Source organism: Aspergillus karnatakaensis (assembly GCF_047715665.1).
Source record: "Aspergillus karnatakaensis strain CBS 102800 unplaced genomic scaffold BJY04scaffold_12, whole genome shotgun sequence".
Taxonomy (NCBI): Eukaryota; Fungi; Ascomycota; class Eurotiomycetes; order Eurotiales; family Aspergillaceae; genus Aspergillus; species Aspergillus karnatakaensis.
The window spans coordinates 600,530-620,273 of NW_027395724.1; the positions used below are offsets into that span (position 1 = coordinate 600,530).

Below are 19,744 nucleotides of genomic sequence, written 5' to 3' on the forward strand. Positions count from 1 at the left end.
TACACGTCCGCAAAATCTGACGTCCGGCTCGCTTCATGCCGCGGGTGTGTACCTTGCTCAATCGCATTCGCCCTTCTCTGTATGTTTCCCTTGGGAGTCGTGACGTCTAGCTTGACCACGGGTGTTGGTGGAGCTAGGGCTTCTTGAATCCCAGACTCAGACAATGTCAAATTCGCAACATCTTGTTCGGTTATATCGGGCAAATCCTCAGCAACCATATCAAACTTCGCGACTCCGGTTTCGGTGTTATGAATCACGTCTGCTGCCGCCGTCTCCAGCTCGCCAGACTCGGGCTGGATCAACTACCGGCATCTTCAGCTGTATCAAACGGTTACTCTTCAGCGAGCGTGGGAGTGTCACCCACGCCCAACGACATGGCTGCAGCTGCGGTCTGCACGGTTTCAAGCCGGATATGCAATCTTCGAACCCGATATGGAGCTTAATCTGCATCATCATATCGAATCAATTCAGTGTACCAGGCAGGACCTCCTTGTCGCTGTCGGGAGTAACAACGATAGCCTGGTACAAGGGCATAACACCAGCTTTAGCACCTAGCGTATCAAATTCACCGGCCGACACTCGCCGTCAAATGCAAAAGCTCTCTGATACTGCGTATGAGGGGACACAGTTTGGCTTCGGAAACCAAGATGGAACTGACAGGACAACCAGCGTTTCACTGACACCTACATGCAATGGCTCTCACATTCGAGCGGTACCATTACTCCTGGGGTTCTTACTGGCGCGGCCATGCTAATAGGCTGCACCCCCTCCTTGGGCCATTATTTATCAGCCCGTGACAGTCTCAACCCGCTATCCCGAACCACCACGACCAATTCTCTATAAAGACATTTCCTTGTCGATTCCTCGTTTGACCATGTCGTCATGACTCCGTGAGAGCTTCCATAAGCGGTGGCGAGTCTCCGAGCTTGCTGCCTTACGCGTCACTCAGAGGACCATGGAGCAAGGAAAAGCAGAGTCTTCCGGCCGAATTTCGGATCAAAGGGCTAGTTGCGCTCGGATAATGTGCCGTGCGCTTCAGGTCGATTCCCAACAAAGCTTAATTAGAAGGGGTGACTATAGTTGACGGTCTGGTGATGACAAAGAAGGTGAGTCGCTTAGTAAAGATCCCAAAACAGTATAGAAAGAAAAAAGAAGTCTAGAAGCGGAACCCCAAAGATGCAGGCTACCAGAGACTTATAACGCCTTCCAATCATAGGGTTCATACCCTGCTCTGTAGCCCGTAGGTTTTAACAAAGCCGATATTCCAATCCAATAGCAAATATACTCGTTTTTCTGTGTTCCACAGTGGCAATCTTGATTTTTCGAAGTTACCTTACAAATCTATGCTAAAGAACTTAGACAAATGTAGACTAATCATCTGAAGAAGAAGAACATGGATCATTGTTGAGGATAAAGTTGTTGAGGCAACGGATTGATAGGTAGTGACATCCGCCACCGGCGATCTTTTGAGGATATATATCCCGGACGGGTTGCGCTTATAGGCAGCTGGAGCGCTCACATAACATGAGTACGGATTACCGGTTGATGAAAAGAATTACGTGGTGACACCTTAGCCTTTCGCTTACAGAATGAAAGGCCGACTCGATTAGAGCCTCTGCGGGTGATATTATAAATCCATATGTTGCTTTGGTATATCTACAAAGGTACCTATGTAGTTATATATCCGTAGCTCCTTCAGGCAGTGAGTCGTCTGACCAGAACGCCAGGGCGGTAAGCACACTGCCCTGCAGGCTGATGGTATGGTTTAGCTCGTGGTTACTGGCGGCACTGGGGTGAGTTACTCGTGCTGGGTTGATTAAGGTTGAAACAAATTAGGAATGTTGATATGGTTCCCGAGGTCAACATTTGTGTGAGTGTGTGTGTGTGTTCGACGCATACTCGACACCAACCTGGTTCATATGTGCTTGGAGTCTTGGACACTAAAGCTATGATTTGTTGCTCCCGATTGAGATCTCAAGCAGCCAGTTCACGGGAAATACCGCCGTCAGCTAAGATCCAAGTAGAGCTGGTTCTCGGGTTACCTTTTCAAACACCGGTAGTCACTGAGGTGATGAACCACTGTTCGAGCAATACTGTCTAGAGCATAATGTGTTCGCGATAGTGAAGTTACTAAGTATTCTGTGCTCGAAGGTATGGATCAACTATCTTCGAAGCGCGGCAAGGGGGTGGGCGGCTGGATGGGAATAATCTCCGCGAAGAAAATCAATGGTCCCCAGCCTCTCATTCCTGAGCAGAGACCTTTGTGGCATGCAGCGTTGGGGAGACATATACACGGTGCAGCAGCCTGATAGTTGGGGACGAAGTGAAGCGAAAGCTTAGGAAATGAGGATCGTGGTGAGGAGACACTAGATCATCGTGATTGCTGCGGAGGCGAAGAACCCTTGAAATCGGGTGATGAAATAGAAATCGCCATGATTATCAGGATGTAAGGGATAATCACTAGTGACTAGTAATAGATAGTGGAGTTGCCGGTGGATGGTATCTGCTGGAGAGATATCAGCATCGCTTAGTTTTGATAGTCGAAGTGACTCGAGCAAAACAGCCTCGTTCAATCAAATAAGCATATGTGGACCTTGTTGAGCTATACTAGTAGCTACCCCAAATTCACAACCCGTGATTTTGTTGTTGGCACTCGTTGTTGATATGGTCCACTAGCCGGCCGATGCCTGTCTGGGCGCTCATAAATCTTATCCCCATTGACCGCGATGAACGGAGCAGTTCCGAGTTGATAATTGTGTTAAGTGACGGTAATATACAGATGCAAGATTGCCGTCTTATAGCGATCAAGATGTCGGACTAAATTAGTGGATCCAGTTGTTTGGGCTTAGCTGGCCGGGTATGATCTTGAAGCTAGCACAGAATTGGTAATTGATGGTGAAGCTCAGAAGGTTGTGGCCTGTGGACATGGATGAGCTGGATGTAACCTCCGCATGAGGAGTTGGGAATGAGGCTGTGCCGAGTTATGACAATTTCATTGTAGTTGTGAGGCAAACTACCTACTGAGCAGGGGGCAAGAAGATCTGGTTCAGGAGAGTCGGGTGAGTGCCTGCCTAGGGATTCGGGAACCATGGCGTGCAAGAGGATGACGCAACCTGGGATGTCAACACCAACAGCCTGCGTAGACGGCTTGGCTTGACAGGTGAGGAACGAGGAAGGAAAGGTCTCTAGAGCTTAGTGCTTTGAAAAAAAAAAAGAGAGAAAAAATCAGTACCAAGAAAGGGCTGGAAGATAGCTTACGCCAGTGAGTTTGTTTGAACCCCGGATGATGGACTTGGCTGGGCTTTTAATAAGGTTAAGCCTTACACTTAGCACCAACTACCCTACCCGTAGAATCTTTTTTCCAGCTCGACCTGGACAGCTTATCTATCCCATTCATATCGCCCATTTTCCTCCCTCATCATCCACCCTCCAGAATCCACCTGCAAATATCCATCCTCCAGCTGTCAAAAGATCGACTATATTTGCTTTTTACCTTCCTCTTACATATTATTTACTGCTAGTTTCTCTGTGTGCTCCCTTCCTTTCGTCAATCTCTTCTGCTGCTTCGGGCTCTTTTTTCTATCGGCCCTCCTCCCTGTGCTACCATTCCACCTCTCGCTCCTCCACACGATTTTTACCTTGCCTCGCACGCCCTTCCTCGAGCCTCAGCTTTACCTCCATATTACTCCCACTGTTGATATTCTTACACGGCTTTCGGTTCCCCCACCGCTTCCATCCCCATCTGCCTGCCGTCCCCTCAAAAATCGTGTGCCTCGCCGCCAGTGACTTGCGATCCGGGTCGATCTATCAACTACAGCCCTTTTAGGTGTCATGCTTGCTTTCGCCTGTGTCACAGCTGCTGGACGTTAATGCCGTGCTTGGTCTCTCGCCCACATTCCCACTCTTCGACGCTCCACTAATCAAATCGGATTGCTCCTCGATTTGCGCAACAGGCACATTCTCCTTCCATACCAGCTGCAATTTCTCTCAACCCTTTCCCCCTCCCCCTTGCCGCGACGACCCATTCAAGCTTCAAACGCCAGTGGATAAACAGACCCGCATCTTTTTTCCTCCGCTGCTGCTCTCCTCTCCGCAAGACCACCCGCATACGAGGGCCCTGCGAAATTTGATCCCGCTGAGCATGCACGGAGCGCGGTAACAATCACAGTCCCTTTTGATAATATATTTGGCTTACGGCTACTTGCTGGACTTTGCGCTGGCAAACGAAAAGGGAGAGATTAACCGCCTTGCGTTTTCTCGCACATTTATACTTCTCTCTTCTCTTTTCTTCCGCCGACCAATTTCCTCCCTTTCGTCACCCCTTCAATCCCCATCAAGACGGACCTGGTTCCAGTCTCAATCAAAACATACTTTCTTCTTCGGGCCGTTCTTCTGTCCCTACACCTCGACTCCTCCACTTGGGGAACCCCCTTCTCTGGTGAGTTTTCTTTCTTCACTACGCCACACCGCTGAACAAAACGTGTTCCTGTGACTGATCTCGTGCGTTGGCCACATTTTTAGGGATACCGTGCCTTATACACCGTATCGGACTTTTCGTTCCCGAAACTAGACTCGTTTATTTCATTCAAAACAAATATAGCAACCCATACTTCCAACTCTCAAGGGAGTCCACTATACGCAACGACTATATAATTGTCAATAAATTGATGGTGTGCTGAGATGACAATCACGCCAGGACACCCAAGAAGAGTTAGTGACGGTGTGAACCGAGAGCTGCTGATTGATAGGCTGACAGATTCACAGGGTCAGTCGAACGGAGCCGCCAGTATGCACCCATCGGGGCCGACTGAAAGGTCACGGGGTACACATGGGAGTATCGGGAGTGGCCTAGGCGGCAATGCGAACTGGAAGATGAGTAGCATTTGGGCGAATGGTTTAGATGGTATGCATACTGATTCCCTACGTAGATACGAGCAGAAACTAACCTCGCTTTTCTCAGATTCCATCAGCCGCAATTCCCTGGACAATATATCTGGTTCCAGCTCCCTATTAGCCTCCTCGGAGTCTGATGGATGGAATGCTAGTCGAAATGTACCTTGGCCGTCAAGGGGACAGGGCAATGGCATGACCACATCTCCAGTCTTGAGTCGCGCTCCTGATCGTAGCGGTGCTATCAATTCCGACAGCGGCGAACACTCGGGCTACTTTGCGAAACCTATCTCCTCTGGAGTGGGTCCGTCACCTGGCGGTGGGCAAATGACTTATTTGGACGCTGGGTCAGAACGAATTTCTCCCCCTGGAGAGGCAAGTATCATGGGAAACCGTGTGCTCCATCAAAATAGCGAAAGAAGACCGCTCAACTTCGCTAAGAACTCTTCTGCGGGAGGGTTCCAGGCACAATCAGCATATACAAGCTCTCTGGACAATGTACGATCGGACGATATGGCGTCCATGAACATATCATCTTTGACTCAGACGCGCCCGGATTCTATGCAGCAGCATGCTAACCGCAATGTCTATGCCCATTCTTCCCATAACTCGGCCTCTTTTGCCCCACAGAGGCCAACCCATTCATCTTTTCCGTCTTTCCACTCAGCAGATGTTTCGTTCACCGACAGATATGGTACCGCTGCTGCGGAACTGAGTGCAAATCTCGAGAGGGTACAGTTGAACGAGACGCACAATGCTGCTAGCAGCCGTCCACCATATGTGTCTCACGCGTCTTTGGATACCTCGCTGAACCGACTAGGTTACCGCAATGGTAGCGAACATGATGGCTACCAGATGATGCCGAACTACAGCAATGAGGTTTCGGCTTCAAACCATCAATTAGGTTATCACACCGGACGTTCCCCGCAACTTGTCGACCGTGATCTCGTTCCGACCCCAGAGTATACACACGATGGTCCTTACTTCAATGGCCGGCCAAATGCTCCCAATACCGGCCGACGTTATCGTAACGGCCTTCCACAGAACAACGGGCCGGAGAATCCAAATGCGATGTATCGTATGAGACAGCAAAACCAACCGTCTGCGGAGCCCTCATACCAAGTATCTAATGTTATTGCCCGTCAGCCGCTACCTGCCTCGTACGCCGACTACAGTTTCCATCCCCAAACACTGTTTACAGGCCTTTACCCCATGGCACAGATCAACGCTGCGGCAGCTCTTGCCTCTCAACGCCCACGTGAAGTTACATCTTCTCAGGACAATAATTATGGCCCTGTTCTGCATGAGTTTAGGTCAGTGGGTAGTAAAGGAAAGAAGTTCGAGCTCAAGGTAACATTTCCCTCACCTATGCATTGGGGTTGCGACTGACGAAATCAGGACATATATGGCAGCATTGTTGAGTTCAGCGGAGACCAGTATGGATCTCGGTTTCTCCAACAGAAGTTGGAAACAGCCAACAGCGACGAGAAAGAAAAGGTATTCAGGGAAATTGAAGAGAATACCATGCCGCTCGCGTTAGACATCTTTGGCAATTACGTCATCCAAAAACTGTTCGAACACGGCAATCAGGCACAGAAGAAACAAATGGCTGAGCGAATGAAAGGCCAGATCTATTCGCTATCCATGGCAGCATATGGGTGTCGCGTGGTCCAAAAGGTACTGTTTTCCAATCACTTGAGGATTTAACAGTCAACTGACCTTTAAACAGGCCTTGGAACATGTTCTGACTGATCAACAAGCATGGATGGTCAAGGAGCTCGAGCAAAACATTCTCAGATGTGTTGACGACTCGAACGGAAACCACGTGGTCCAAAAGGCCATTGAGAGGGTCCCACCCAAGTACACAAAGTTTATAGTTAAAGCGTTCGAAAAGCAGATGGAGGCCCAAGCGACGCATGCCTTCGGATGTCGCGTGATTCAGCGAATGCTAGAACACTGTGAACCACAGGACCGACGACTTTTACTCGACGAGCTCAGACGGTCAACAGAAAAGCTTATTGAAGATCAATACGGAAACTATGTGATACAACATGTCATTCAACATGGTGATGAATTGGATCGGTCCGCCATGATTTCAGTTGTGAAGAAAGATCTTCTCAGGTACTCAAAGCATAAGTTTGCCAGCAATGTGGTCGAAAAGAGCATCGAGTATGGAACCGATGCCGAACGGCGCGACCTGATCGTGACGTTGACCACACAAAATTCAAAAGATCCCAATGACAAACAACTTCATGATCTCATGTCAGATCAGTACGGAAACTACGTGATCCGTAAGTTGTGCTACATACCATATAGGCGTGTGGTGGAGAGGCTAATAAATTTACAGAGAAGGTTATCGGGCATCTGCAGGGGGTTCAGCGGGTAGCGCTTATAGCGCGGATTAGGCCCCAGCTCGATACGTTAAAGGTGTACAGCTCCAGCAAACAGATTGCGTCAATAGAAAAGCTCATCAATGAATTGAGCCCTCAGACGACTTCCGCAGTTCCTGCTTCGAACCATTCATCCACGACGCCCCCCAACTCTCACAAATCCTCCCCGCAGCCGTTAAAGTGCTCGGTGGAAGACCGATTTATGTCAACTCCACCCACGCCGCCACCTACGGACCATCAAGCCAACGGCACGAACCCTGAGCCCGGTTCTGAGCTATGAGACAGTTGAGATTGCCAGTGCCCTTGTCATCTAGGGCGTTCCCTTCTTCTCACATATTTTTATCCTCGCTGCTATTTATCTTCGATGTTTCCGATTGACTTATCTATTTCTAATGGTGACACGTCTTGTGTCTGCTTCTTGACTCCCTGTTACGGATGATGGCGCGAGTATGAATACATGGGCATGGCCGGAGTACTGTACGAGATGATCTTTACCACCTGCTGCCACCTTAACGTTTCTAATCAGTGGATGCTTTCTTTTCCTTGTGTTTCCTCCTTTCTTGTTTATTGATTGACTGATGTCACGGAGAATGAGGGTTGTTTAACGATTCCCTTCAATGTCAATGGTTCTGCTTTCTTCTGTCCGAATATGGAGGGTCGGTGTCTTGCAAAGGCGAACAAAGGCTGGGAAAATAAGTACGGTGCTTGACAGGATTGACCTCGTGGGCTTACAAAATGGAAATGAAATGGGACCTTTGCACATAGCGAGCCCTCTGCGGGTGCAGATGATGAAATTGCGATTGCAGTAATGAGGGAGGTTTTTGCTCTTTGTCAGCTGGAGGAGAAGTGTTTTGCTTGCAATCTTCTAGTGGGTGGTGTATGTAGTTTGATTTCTCTAGGTAGTACTTAGGTATTATTATTACACCCCTGCTAGATGGAACTTTCTCCACTGCCTACGTAGTATGCATGGATGCAGTCCTATTCCTACATTACGATCCACCTTTTGGCCACCCTGCCCCCGAAGATCACAGAACAACAAGTGCATACATAGTACCACTCAAGTAGACTGTAGTACACCTCGAACTTCCCTGCCCTGGCAAGTGGGCCACCAGCCCGGGCCTTAAGGCCCCCCATGGGGCCACGACCCCAGGGCCCCAACAGAGATAATCCCTCGTGGAGAAGTGTCTGGTGATCCTGTTGGCTCTGAGCAATTTAGCCCCCTACATAGATGGAGATAGCAGGTTTGTTGTGCTTTAGCCGCGGTTAGGCGTCCGAGTATATCGAAAAATATACGCTCATAAGGTCCTGCCTCCAACCATGATGATGTCAGGATCTTCAGCTAGAATTAGAACGAGTACGTACCCCGTAGACCAGATGCCCCGATACTACACAACTTCGGTACGTATACTACGCTTTAGAGAAGTCCAAGGTGTATTTGGGTGTCTGAGGTGTGAGATGATCAGAGTCTCCGTGCGTCACTCAATACTGAACATGGAAGGAGGCTCGACTTCAATTCTTGATGATCAGGATCTTGGGAGGCCTGGATGGCCTCTAGAGAAGCTATAAAGAGACCTCGGATGTATCGTCAAGAGAAGGCCACCACCAAGAACGCATCTATAGCTTCAGCCACCCACCGAAGTACAGATTCTCTACAACCACAAGACAGCAATCATGCCATCCCTCCAATATATCTGCCTGGCTCTCCTAGCCACTGCCCCCTTGGCTAGTTACGCCGAAAAGGTGAGCACATACTCTTACTTTCAATCATCTAGACGTATATAGATGCTCGCACAGGACAGTGCGAGCCTTCCAAACCCCCCAAATGCTTCTTATATCTGTTCATTTACAAGCTAACCCCAGACTTTCCAAAACCAGGTCAGAGTAGTCTGGTCCATGGGCGACTTCAGCACAATCTCCGGCCCCTCCGGCAACGAACACGGCCACTACAAGGGCTTCGCGATCGTCAACGAAGACGGCGACGCAATCTACGACCAGGCATACCCGGACGACCATGCTGCATGCTACAATACCGGCGACGGGCGCGAGTTCACCATTGAAGGAGACTGCTGGGACACCTCTCGCACGTTCAAATGCAAGGGCGCCTTCTCGGGTCACCCGGAGACCTGTGAGGTGCTTGATGGGGATGGAAATAGCTTGGGGAAGTCAGAGGGAAAGACCGATACCACTTTCATAGGGATTGCGATTGGGATGGATGGGAGCTGTGTCGTTGAGTTTGAAACGGATGGGGATGTGAGTTTCCTTCTTGATGACTGTTTTCAATGCGCTGGTCATATGATCGAGACGCTGACCTTCTTCTAACTTAGGGCTGCCCTATTGATGATGGAAACGGCCCTCTTCATGTCGTCTCCGGTTAAGTGGTTGATTTTGTAATCTAAGGGTAGTCAGTATACAACTGATATGGTGGATGGGAAGTGAATTGCTCGCAATTGACATTTGTTGTCTGATTTGCGGCTTTCAGGCCCCAATTGCTCAGAAAGATCTTCATATTGGCTCGGCAATTAAGCCTTTGCGTACCTCTTAGCATACATGTTTTTCTGCTAGGATAAATGACACTCGTTGATTGGACATGGCTACCATCTATATAGATTAGAGTTTCATAGTCACGTGATAAGATAGGCGCATGGGCTTCAAGCTCCCGCCTGGCTCTGTATCTGCGCCACCTTGATTCTCCAAACCACCTCCACACCCTCAATTAGCCGTTTCGAATTCCAGTGTGACCCCCTGCATCGAACCAGCGCTACAATAGCCCAAAAGACCTTGTTCTCAACCCACCTATCACCCACTGATTTCGGCTCCCACTCCGATTTCTCTATCCGCAAACCACCCCCATCAAAAAATAAATCAACCAGAAGGAAAAATGTCCTCGAACGTCGGCCTCTCCACTCCACGCGGCAGCGGTACATCGGGCTACGTGCAAAAAAACCACGCCTTTCTGCGCCCGCGCAACAACGGCTCGGGAGCCCCCTACCCACCCCCCGGAAGCCGCGACAACAAGTTCTCCTCAGACACGGGCGCGTTCAAGCAACGGCAACCGGACAAAGCGATTCTGGAGCATGAAATGAAGCGCGATATTGAGGTGAAGGTTCTTGAGGAGCGGGAGCGGTTAGAGGAAGAGAATGAGAGGATTGAAGAGGAGCGCAAGGATGGGGAGAAGGTGCTGAGCGAGGAGGAGATTGATGAGCGGTGTGAGGAGTTGAGGGGGAGGTTGACGAGGGAGATGGAGGAGGGGAGGAATAGGGGGAAGATTGCTGGTGGGGAGCGGAGGAAGGGGTTTAAGGCGCATCAGGTGCATGAGCTTGCGGAGGCGAAGATTCAGGAGAGTAATCGGTTCAAGAGGGCTTTGGGGATTAGAGATGGGGAGAGGGAGAGGGAGGGTGCTGCTAGTGCGAGGGCGAAGATTGAGGAGAGGAGAGAAAGAGAGAGGGAACGGGAGCGAGAGAGGGAAAGAGATTAAGATGAAGATGTTGAGGTTTCGTGATTTAAACCTGGGCGGTTTTTTTTTTTCATTAATTCGGCCAGGCGTTCAGGCGTTGAGTATTCTAAAGCAGAGGAGGAAATGGTTTAGATCTCATCTTGGTAGTCATGCAATTCATACAGACATTGCTCTGCTGCTATATACCGGGTACTATTCTATCCTATGTAGCAAACTTTTCAATCACCCACCCTTCCTTAGGGTCCTTCCTCTGAATCACCTTCTTTGCCGGCAATGGCCAGCCCGTGCTCCCGACCTCGCCTACCAGCGCTGGAATCACGAAGCAAGCACGCCGTTCAGGGACACCATCCAGTTGCTCGATCTTTCCGATCGGCTTGCCATACTCGATCAGCGGCGTGCCGTGAGCTAACGCTGAGAGCTGCAAACCGCTAGGCGTGACGAGCGGGTTCATCCTAATCTTCGGGGTGTCACCCGCTACAACCGAGGGTGCAGCCTGTTGGAGGTGAGAGTATATGATATACTGCGGCATCTCCTTTGGCGACAACTTCGCAATCACCGACGAGGGATGAACGAAGACGGCCCGTTCATTGAGCTCGGTCGTAAGCCCCTCGCGCGATCTAAAGAGCGTCAGGTAGGGGACGTCAATAGCGCGCTTCGGCGTGCGTTCCATCTCTGGAGGGATAGGAGCAAGGTCTGCACGGATGGCTACGTTGTCGATGAAGCCTGCTGTGACGATCTGCTTGAGCGCCTTGACTTGTTTCTCGGTTGGCTCTGGCAACCGGGGTTGATATGATTCGATTAGACCGGGTTTATTTGTGCGCACAATATCGGTGAGCTGACGTCTTAACTGAGTTGCCTCTCTAAGAGCCTTTGCGCGCAGGAACATCTTGTCGCAGAAGTCATCAGCACCTGACGAAGGAGCGTACCCATAGGCACAAATTGCGGAGAGATATTTGAGGGCATCGGAGGTGTCATCGTGTTTGCTAAAGAGACGATGCGCTCGTGCGTAGTCCTTATATCGCTTTTCGCGGGCTGTATCTTCTATGCGATCTGAGTTCCTGTATACTCCTCTTTCCTCGGACTCCTTGGCCGGGACTGGGTCAATTTGGTTCTCCGCGATAAATAGGTCCCCTACGGCTAGAGCGCCGACGAGTGCAATGACATAGGGTATACAGCCGTGTTGGTGGCCAACATAGACCATCTTGCCGAATCGAGGTGAGAGGGGGTATGTGGACAGGCTGCTACCGATCTGTGTGATCTTTCCGTCGGATGAGAGGGCGCCTAGGTTCTTCAGGAGTTTCTCAGCCTTCGCAAGACCTTGACGGCTGGGAGGTGTAGGGAAAGGGAAGTTGATGACGTTGTGCAAACCCATGCTCTTCATCTGCAGGACGACGCCTTCGATGGGCGTCCGCAAGATCTCTGGGTCCGTGTACTCGGCGAATTCGCCCTCGTAAATGGCGGACGAGTACATTCGGTAACAGTGACCTGGCCCTGTTCTACCGGCACGACCGGCTCGCTGGTTTGCGCTTGCCTTGCTGATCCAGTCGATTTGGAATTTCTGCACACCTGTCTCAAGGTCGTACTGTTTTTCCTTTGCTCGTCCGCAATCAAAGACATACCGGATACCTGGAATGGTAAGACTAGTTTCAGCCACGTTAGTTGCCAAAACGATAAGCCGTGAGCCTTCCGGTGGCGGCTCAAAAACTCTCAGTTGCTCTTTGGTAGGGAGCTGCGAGTATAAGGGCAAAACGTGGACTTTTGTTGACGAATCCATGGCCTCCTCATCCTCGCCAATATTGAACTCCTCGTCTTCTTCAGGATCATCAAGCCCTGTAATTTCGAGGTCGCTGTCCTCGTCTTCGACATCGGCGGTGTTAGAGATGTCCGCTTCACCAAAGTCCATGTCTTCGGCCTCAAGTGGCGCCTCATTTGCAGATATTTGGACCTTGGCCTGAGTAGCGTCTCCTCGCTGTGTCGGTCTGAAGGCCTGCTTCAGACGCTTGGAGAGTTGCCTAATCTCATTTTGACCAGTCAAGAAAACAAGCATGGCTCCTGGGGGTAGCTTACGGTGGCCTCTGGAGACCTTTCTGTAAGCCTCTTCGACGTAGTCACGATGCGTGCGCCGCGAGAAGTGGATTGTGACAGGATACTGGCGGCCCTCGGCCTGTACCAGAGGGGGTGGCCCTTGGCGGAAGAGGCTAGGGTTTTGTGTAAAGTCGGAAATCCGCAGAGTTGCAGACATGATCACAAGTTTCAGAGGCTTAACAGAAGGATCTTCTTCACTCATGGTCTTGCGCAGATCAACAATACGGCTGACCATACCGATGAGGATATCCGTGTTGACGCTACGCTCGTGGGCCTCGTCAATCACAATAATAGAGTATTTGCTGAGAGAGAAGTCCTCGGCAATTTCTCGAATGAGGATACCATCAGTCATGAACTTAATCGCCGTCTTGCTGGTAGCAGTGCTCTCGAATCGAATTTGATAGGAAACTTGCGAGGAGAATTGGCCGAGTTCATCACCCACACGCTTCGCCATGCTGACTGCAGCGACTCGACGGGGTTGTGTGACTCCGATCATGCCAGGATTCCCACTTTCGGGGTTCCCGTAGCCAGATTCGAAAAGGAACTGCGGAAGCTGTGTAGTTTTACCACTTCCAGTAGCACCCCATATCACAATGGCGGAGTTGTTATGGATTGCTTCCATGATCTTCTGTTCTTCTCCGACGACGGGTAGCTTGAGACGCGCCTCTTGCACTTCCTCGGGACGGTTGACTGCAACGCTGAAGGCTTTCCGGTAGGGGTTACCTTTTGTCACTTGTAGTTCTAGGGGCAGTGGCTCCTCCTCCGCTGCAGTATCCCTGATCGGTAACTGGTCTTTGGAAATGACTGGCTGCGGTTCTGATGTGATCGGGCCGGATGTAGGCTTGTATCCCACGGCTTCGTTGATCTGTTGCCGCGCCCAAGACTTGAATGCTGATTGTCGGGGCTTGATGCGCCCACCAGTGTCATCCTCGCCGTCCTCTTCATCCTCCTCATCGTCTTCGTCTTCGTCTGCTTCCTCGTCATCATCGTCCTCGTCTCCGTCTTCGCTGCTGTCGCCGCCGTCACTGTTTTCGTCGCTTTCTTGACTCTGCGAATCTTCCGATTCATCTTCGGTGCCTGGTTTTCCTTCGTCGCTTTCTGGCTCCTCAGTAGCTTCATCTTTTCCACTCTCAGCATTACCATCCGAGTCGAATCCTTCCCATGGTATCTCATTCACTACAGCCGGTGGCTTTGCCTTGGGTGCGCGTTTGCGCTTCTTGAGAATTGGAAATCCGTCCGCACCGAGCTCCACAGGTCGCTTCAATCCAATACCACTAATAACGTTCGGCGCCGGCTGATCTTCGATCCCCGCTGACTTTTGTGGCCCTTTTATACCTGACAGGTCGTCTGATTCATCGCTAGAATATTCCGTTTCCTGGCGATATTCGCCGGCATTCTTGGTATGTCTTGGAGTTTCTTCATCGTCCTCTCTCTTCCGCTTTCCTAGCTCCTTCGAACTTTGTAGGCCGGCGACTTCGACTTTCGATTGTGCGAGCTTCTTTAGTAGCGCGGTATTTTCTTCCTTTTTGAGTTTGTTATCCTATACTGTGTTAGGAATGGACTTTTGAACTTCAGACTCAAGTTTCGACTGGTAGAACATACGATGTACTTGTCTAAGCGCTTTTGCTTCTTGGCAGAAATCTTCGGATGTTGCGCCTTCAATTCCTCCCGAAGTTTCTCCTTCCTGGCCTCTTTCTCGCTTTTGTTAACAGGCTGGACCTCGGCCGCATTGGTATCGATTGTGGCCTGCTGTTGCCGGTGCTTCTGCTTCCGCTGACGGGGAACAAACTTTGGCATATTGACGCTCTGTCTCTCCTCGATAACAAGAGCAACTCCAGATTCCTGAAGCTGAGTTATTGAAATGCTTGTGATCTGGAGTGAGTATCCAGAAAATTTCCAGTGGCGGTGAGATTCTGCCAGACAGCAGAGATAATGGATCATTTCACCGCTTTAGCACCTATGCACCCCACGTCCGATGCTTGGTTCCTGTCAGGTCCGTTTTGTATACACTCCCCTCAACTGAGACATATTCTTTCGCTGGGCATGGTTTAGAATTGCTATCTCTGCTTTGAACATTGAAACCATAGCTATGACGGACGCTTTCGATTTAAATGCCCTTCAAGAGCCTTTGGACCTTCCGTTCCCCGCAGCCACCAAGCAAGTATCCGGAGATGTCAACGGAGTCCGCACAGATGTCATGTCCGTCAGGTTCAGCGATAAAATAATGATCACAATTTCACAGAAGGGCCGCCTCGGTCATTGGGTTTGTGGCCCAGTTCAAGTCTTGAGACCTGCACTAACCATCAACAGCTCCATGTTCCGTTGGAAAACAAAAATCCAGGCACAGAGGGCCTTCACACAATCCCAGAGTTTGCAGACGATGGCCTCCTTCCTTTAAATAACTTGACGGCGACGTCAGTTCTTGGGGGCCGTGCTCCTGGACATGAAGTTGTTGGTCAGCTGTATGCTCGTCAAATTGCGAGTGCCATTGTCACCAAATCCCCGCATGAAAGTCGTCTACTTGTTGTCGGGCTAGGGCTAGAGACAGTGGACGCTGATAGAGACGTTTTCTTTGCCATCGTTGATCTGGTTCTCCAGTGCATCTAGAGGATCATCTGGCTAGGAACTGCGGGCGACTTACAAACTGTGATGGAAAACTTCTGCCCCTGTATCTTCTCCTCCTTATCCACTTTCAAGTTGGGAAGCTTGCGGATATAAAGCAGCTTGCAGAGGCGGGTTCGTTCCTCTTCAGTAAAGCCCTTGAAATTCAATCTTCCGAGGAACTCGAATGCTCCGCTGAACACAGCCTCGATCAACTGTCTTTCGTCAAAGTCCTCAGCCTTCCAATTCTCGGTGACGACAATAGTCAGGTTATAGACGTGGATGGGCCCCTTGTTAGCCAAGGCGGTAACAAATTCCGTAAACGACCAGCGACGTTGCAAGGCCGTTTTGAGGTCCGATGATCCGAGCAACATCAGGACAGATCCAAGCGGGCGGTGCCAGCCAATTTTATGGGCAAAGCAGGTATGAGTGATCCACTTATGCTGCCTGTTGCCACAGCATGGCAAAACTCTGGGAAAGCGAGTGAGAAGATTCGCGGTGAAAACGCCAAACGTCCTGAGAAACACCTTACGGTAGCTCAGAGAGTGGTATAAAGCGATCGAAGCCTCGTGATAAATGGTGTGCGAGACTCGAAGAATGGACAAATCCTTTATGTGGGTACGCTTGAGCCGTCCGACTTCCAATGCGCTGCCGTCATGCTTGAACAATTCTTCATAAATTCGGAATCTCAAGGCGAGGGGGAGGCGGAAGAGATAACATCGCATGCGCCGGTCTCCCTGCTTGAGACGGCCTCGCGCAGCCTTCAGCCCTTCAGAGACGATAGTGTCGTGATATGTAGGCTGCTCGCACTGGTCTTCGAGATGGCGAATAAAGTGTCCCGATTCGTCATAAACAGGCTTCAAGAAGCGGGTAGAGACTCTGCGATTTCAATCTGTCAGGAACCATGCTACAATGGCCTTACTCCACCTACCCGGGGTTCTTCGGGTCCAGACGATTGAAAGCCTTCACTTCGCCAGGCCCTGTCTCAAGGAGTTGAAGGTTCATCGTCCAGGCAATAACTGGGGCTCTATGTCGCGCTTGATGTCATGCTAGCATTCAAATTGAGATGAAGATTATGGCAGAGCATCCATGAAGATGAAATATGAATGTGTTTGATATCTGCAGCGCACGTCGCATTATTTTGCATAGACAGGTTCATAATCAAAAGGGTTTTGTATTTGTCTCTAACTGTCTGAGTGAATTGAGCTGAATAGGCTCTGGCTCAATTACTATGATGAACTTGCCTTCTCCATGCAATACAGTGTAGAAAAGTAATTGATCTTCATCTTCATCCTATAATTCATCGAGCTGCCACCGACAATGTACTAATGCTATGAACAGCAGTCATTCATCTACCCAGGGGTAGGGAATACGTACGACCCTATGTCTAAAAGAAACCATAAGTAGCTTTAAGAAAGACACGGGTAAAGGATATTCGCTCACTCTACCCTGGGACATATCCCAGTCACGTGATAGCCGCGAGTAGGAGTCTGTCGCATCAACTTACCTTCTTCCTTTTCAACGAACCACTTCCTATAGACTCGATAAGCACGTCAAGCCGACTTGGCCGATGAGATATTATAGTTTGGGGTTTTACTTTGATGGAAAGCACATTCATTCACGCCTGTCAAGTCGCATTTTCGCGCTCACAAAGAGGCAGTAAACACCGACCTCGAACGAGCTGTGAAACACAAGTCAGCAGTCTGCCAAATCCGAAGCCGATGTTTTTGATATCTCAATACATGTGATCGAGATAGCCCCCAAAGTCCTCGATTTGACTTACAATATTCCCTGCATCAACTTGACAAATTCAAATGGATTCCGATGACGAGGCTCTCAAGGCAGCAATTGCTGCGTCTCTGAAAGACGCTGGGATGCCTGCTCATAATCAAGCGAACGGCTATAACGAGCCTGTAGTGGATCTGACAGGAGACACTGATGACGATGATGATATGATACCCATCTACCCCAAATCAAATTCGATCGTGAACTCAGACACCAGCCGAGATGCGAGCGTCACTGACGATGGAGAAGATGATGATGAGGACCTGAAACGAGCTATTGCGATGTCTCTGCAAGAGACAAACGGAAAATTGCCAGGTCCTGCATCCATCCCTGCTCCTTTATCAGAAGAGGCGCACGCGAGCGAGCAAACTGAATCGAGGTCTACTGAAGGTGGCTATGGTGGACTTGGTGGCTTGGATCGCAAGAAGATGGAGGAAGAGCGCCTTGCACGCCTTGCTAAGAGGAAGGCTGAGGGGTCTCCAGCTATTGAACCCCGCGAAGTGAAACAACCACGGACAGAAACACAGCACAGCGCGAGCAGTGTGCGGGTCACACCTACTGCAGCGCCATCGTCTACCCCTTTAATTCAGTTTCCCGCAGGTACGGTGAAGAAAACATTCGCATCTGGATACCGCAGGTCGGAAGAGGATATCAAAATTGAGGAAGTTCTACAGAAGTCAGATCTTGAGCTGGCAGTGTTGAGCGCTTTCATTTGGGACACTGACTGGCTCTTCTCAAAAGTTAACCTAGCATCCAGCCGGTTTATTCTTGTTATGCAGGCAAAGGATGATGCGACTGTAAGTCGATGCCGAAATTAGCTATCTCTGCACGCCGCTAAATTGACTAGAAACTACAGTATGAACAAGAAACGGCAAGCATGCCTTCTCTGCGCTTGTGCTTCCCACCAATGGATGGTCAGGTCAATTGCATGCACTCAAAGCTCATGCTTCTCTTTCACCTGGCGTACCTGCGAATCGCTGTTCCAACTGCAAATCTTATCCCCATGGACTGGGGAGAGGCCGGAGGTGTCATGGAAAATGTGTGAAGTGCCCTCCTACTTCTTTGCTGTAAACTACTAACCCCTGTCTAGAGTGTCTTCATCATTGATCTTCCGAAGAAAGACATCTCGGCCTCGAACGACGAGTCAAAAACGAACTTCTATAAGGATCTCGTCTATTTTCTCAAAGCTACGACATTGCATGAGAATATTATTGCAAAGCTAGAGAACTTCGACTTCAGCATGACTGCGCATTACGCATTTGTACATACCATGTATGATCTTCAAATGACGAGATACAGACCAGTGCACTAACCTAGAGATTACTAGTGGCGGCTCACATACAGGGTCTTCATGGAAGCATACGGGTTACTGCGGCTTAGGCCATGCAATTGAGTCTCTCGGATTACGCGTCAACAAACCGCTTAACCTTGATTTCGTGGTATGCGCAGCCCAGGCCCTTTCGAACAGATTCAAGTATTAGACATGGTTATTAACGGAAGACTACATTACAGACCTCCTCCCTCGGCTCTTTAAATAACAACTTCCTCAAATCCATTTACCTCGCTGCGCAAGGCGACTCGGGGCTCACAGAACTAACCCTCCGCACCACAAAATCTCTCCCCACAAAGTCCCCCAAGAACTCCCATCTGATCGGTGCATCTACGGCGGAAGAGTGGAAAGATAATCGGTTCCGTATCTATTTCCCGTCTTACGAAACTGTCCTTGAATCTAAGGGCGGACCGGGTTCGGCAGGGACCATATGTTTTCAGAAGACTTGGTGGGAGAATGGGAAATTCCCAAGAGCGGTGCTGAGAGATTGCGCGAGTGTGAGGGAGGGAATGCTTATGCACAATAAGGTATGCTCTTTCTCACTGTTCCTATCATCTCGTAGTTTCGAGAGCTACACCTCGGGTTGCTTCTAGAAGGTTAGGATACTGACATTGGACTTGACGATAGATCCTCTACGTCCAACCAGACGACCCGATTCCCCTCACAGACAATACTGAGTGTCTTGGCTGGGCATATGTTGGGAGTGCGAACCTCTCCGAGAGTGCCTGGTGAGCTCCTTCCCTTTCCTTATTTCCCTCTCCCAACTACACATACTAATCCACCATTATCGTGCAGGGGGCGTCTCGTTTCCGACCGCACCACAAAGAAACCCAAGCTCAACTGCCGGAACTGGGAATGCGGCGTTGTCGTCCCGGTCGTCAAGAACACCACTCCCGATTACGAAACGCAGAGCAGTGACGAAGAGGATACAGCGGATGACAAAGTGGCGGGTAAAGGCAAAGGCAAAGGCAAAGCAAAAGGAAAAGAAGAGAACCATGACCTCCTTACTATCTTTAAGGGGACTGTCCCTGTGCCGATGAAGATTCCGGGGCGGAAATTCGAGGATGCTTCTGGGGGTGTTAGGGAACCATGGTGTTGACTCGGGGATAATATTTGAGTTTAAGCTGAGTAATAGCCCTGAATACTGGGATTAAACATAACATACATACATACATTATCTATGTAGCAGTCAGCTGGATCCATGAATGC

General features: G+C 49.8%; 7 protein-coding genes across 7 annotated transcripts; 6 read left to right on the forward strand and 1 right to left on the reverse strand.

Annotated features, from left to right (window-relative positions):
• Positions 1-45: 45 nt before the first annotated feature.
• Positions 46-974, forward strand: BJY04DRAFT_21312 (uncharacterized protein). The gene has a single exon (XM_073714778.1). The coding sequence runs from the start codon at positions 164-166 to the stop codon at positions 752-754; it is 591 nt and encodes a 196-aa protein (XP_073573890.1). The 5' UTR covers positions 46-163; the 3' UTR covers positions 755-974.
• A 3,706-nt stretch (positions 975-4,680) lies between these two features.
• On the forward strand, positions 4,681-7,560 carry BJY04DRAFT_206223 (mRNA-binding protein PUF3; the record flags this gene model as incomplete). The annotated part of the gene is made up of 6 exons (XM_073713689.1): positions 4,681-4,710; positions 4,765-4,903; positions 4,961-6,240; positions 6,289-6,567; positions 6,620-7,181; positions 7,238-7,560. 6 exons carry the CDS (start codon positions 4,681-4,683, stop codon positions 7,558-7,560), a joined length of 2,613 nt encoding a protein of 870 aa, XP_073573891.1.
• A 1,391-nt stretch (positions 7,561-8,951) lies between these two features.
• On the forward strand, positions 8,952-9,655 carry BJY04DRAFT_215954 (uncharacterized protein; the record flags this gene model as incomplete). Its single annotated transcript, XM_073715605.1, has 3 exons — positions 8,952-9,020; positions 9,156-9,530; positions 9,605-9,655. 3 exons carry the CDS (start codon positions 8,952-8,954, stop codon positions 9,653-9,655), a joined length of 495 nt encoding a protein of 164 aa, XP_073573892.1.
• Positions 9,656-10,158: 503 nt separating this feature from the next.
• On the forward strand, positions 10,159-10,755 carry cwc21 (U2-type spliceosomal complex subunit CWC21; the record flags this gene model as incomplete). Its single annotated transcript, XM_073715606.1, has 1 exon — positions 10,159-10,755. One exon carries the CDS (start codon positions 10,159-10,161, stop codon positions 10,753-10,755), a length of 597 nt encoding a protein of 198 aa, XP_073573893.1.
• Positions 10,756-10,936: 181 nt separating this feature from the next.
• Positions 10,937-14,616, reverse strand: BJY04DRAFT_206224 (ATP-dependent RNA helicase ECM16; the record flags this gene model as incomplete). The annotated part of the gene is made up of 2 exons (XM_073713690.1): positions 10,937-14,359; positions 14,422-14,616. 2 exons carry the CDS (start codon positions 14,614-14,616, stop codon positions 10,937-10,939), a joined length of 3,618 nt encoding a protein of 1,205 aa, XP_073573894.1.
• Positions 14,617-14,711: 95 nt separating this feature from the next.
• Positions 14,712-15,659, forward strand: BJY04DRAFT_183913 (uncharacterized protein). The gene is made up of 2 exons (XM_073710532.1): positions 14,712-15,082; positions 15,130-15,659. Exons 1-2 carry the CDS (start codon positions 14,909-14,911, stop codon positions 15,424-15,426), a joined length of 471 nt encoding a protein of 156 aa, XP_073573895.1. The 5' UTR covers positions 14,712-14,908; the 3' UTR covers positions 15,427-15,659.
• Positions 15,660-16,949: 1,290 nt separating this feature from the next.
• On the forward strand, positions 16,950-19,744 carry BJY04DRAFT_183915 (uncharacterized protein). Its single transcript, XM_073710533.1, has 7 exons — positions 16,950-18,002; positions 18,053-18,244; positions 18,296-18,477; positions 18,533-18,644; positions 18,718-19,062; positions 19,163-19,263; positions 19,331-19,744. The coding sequence occupies exons 1-7, from the start codon at positions 17,235-17,237 to the stop codon at positions 19,632-19,634; spliced, it is 2,004 nt and encodes a 667-aa protein (XP_073573896.1). The 5' UTR covers positions 16,950-17,234; the 3' UTR covers positions 19,635-19,744.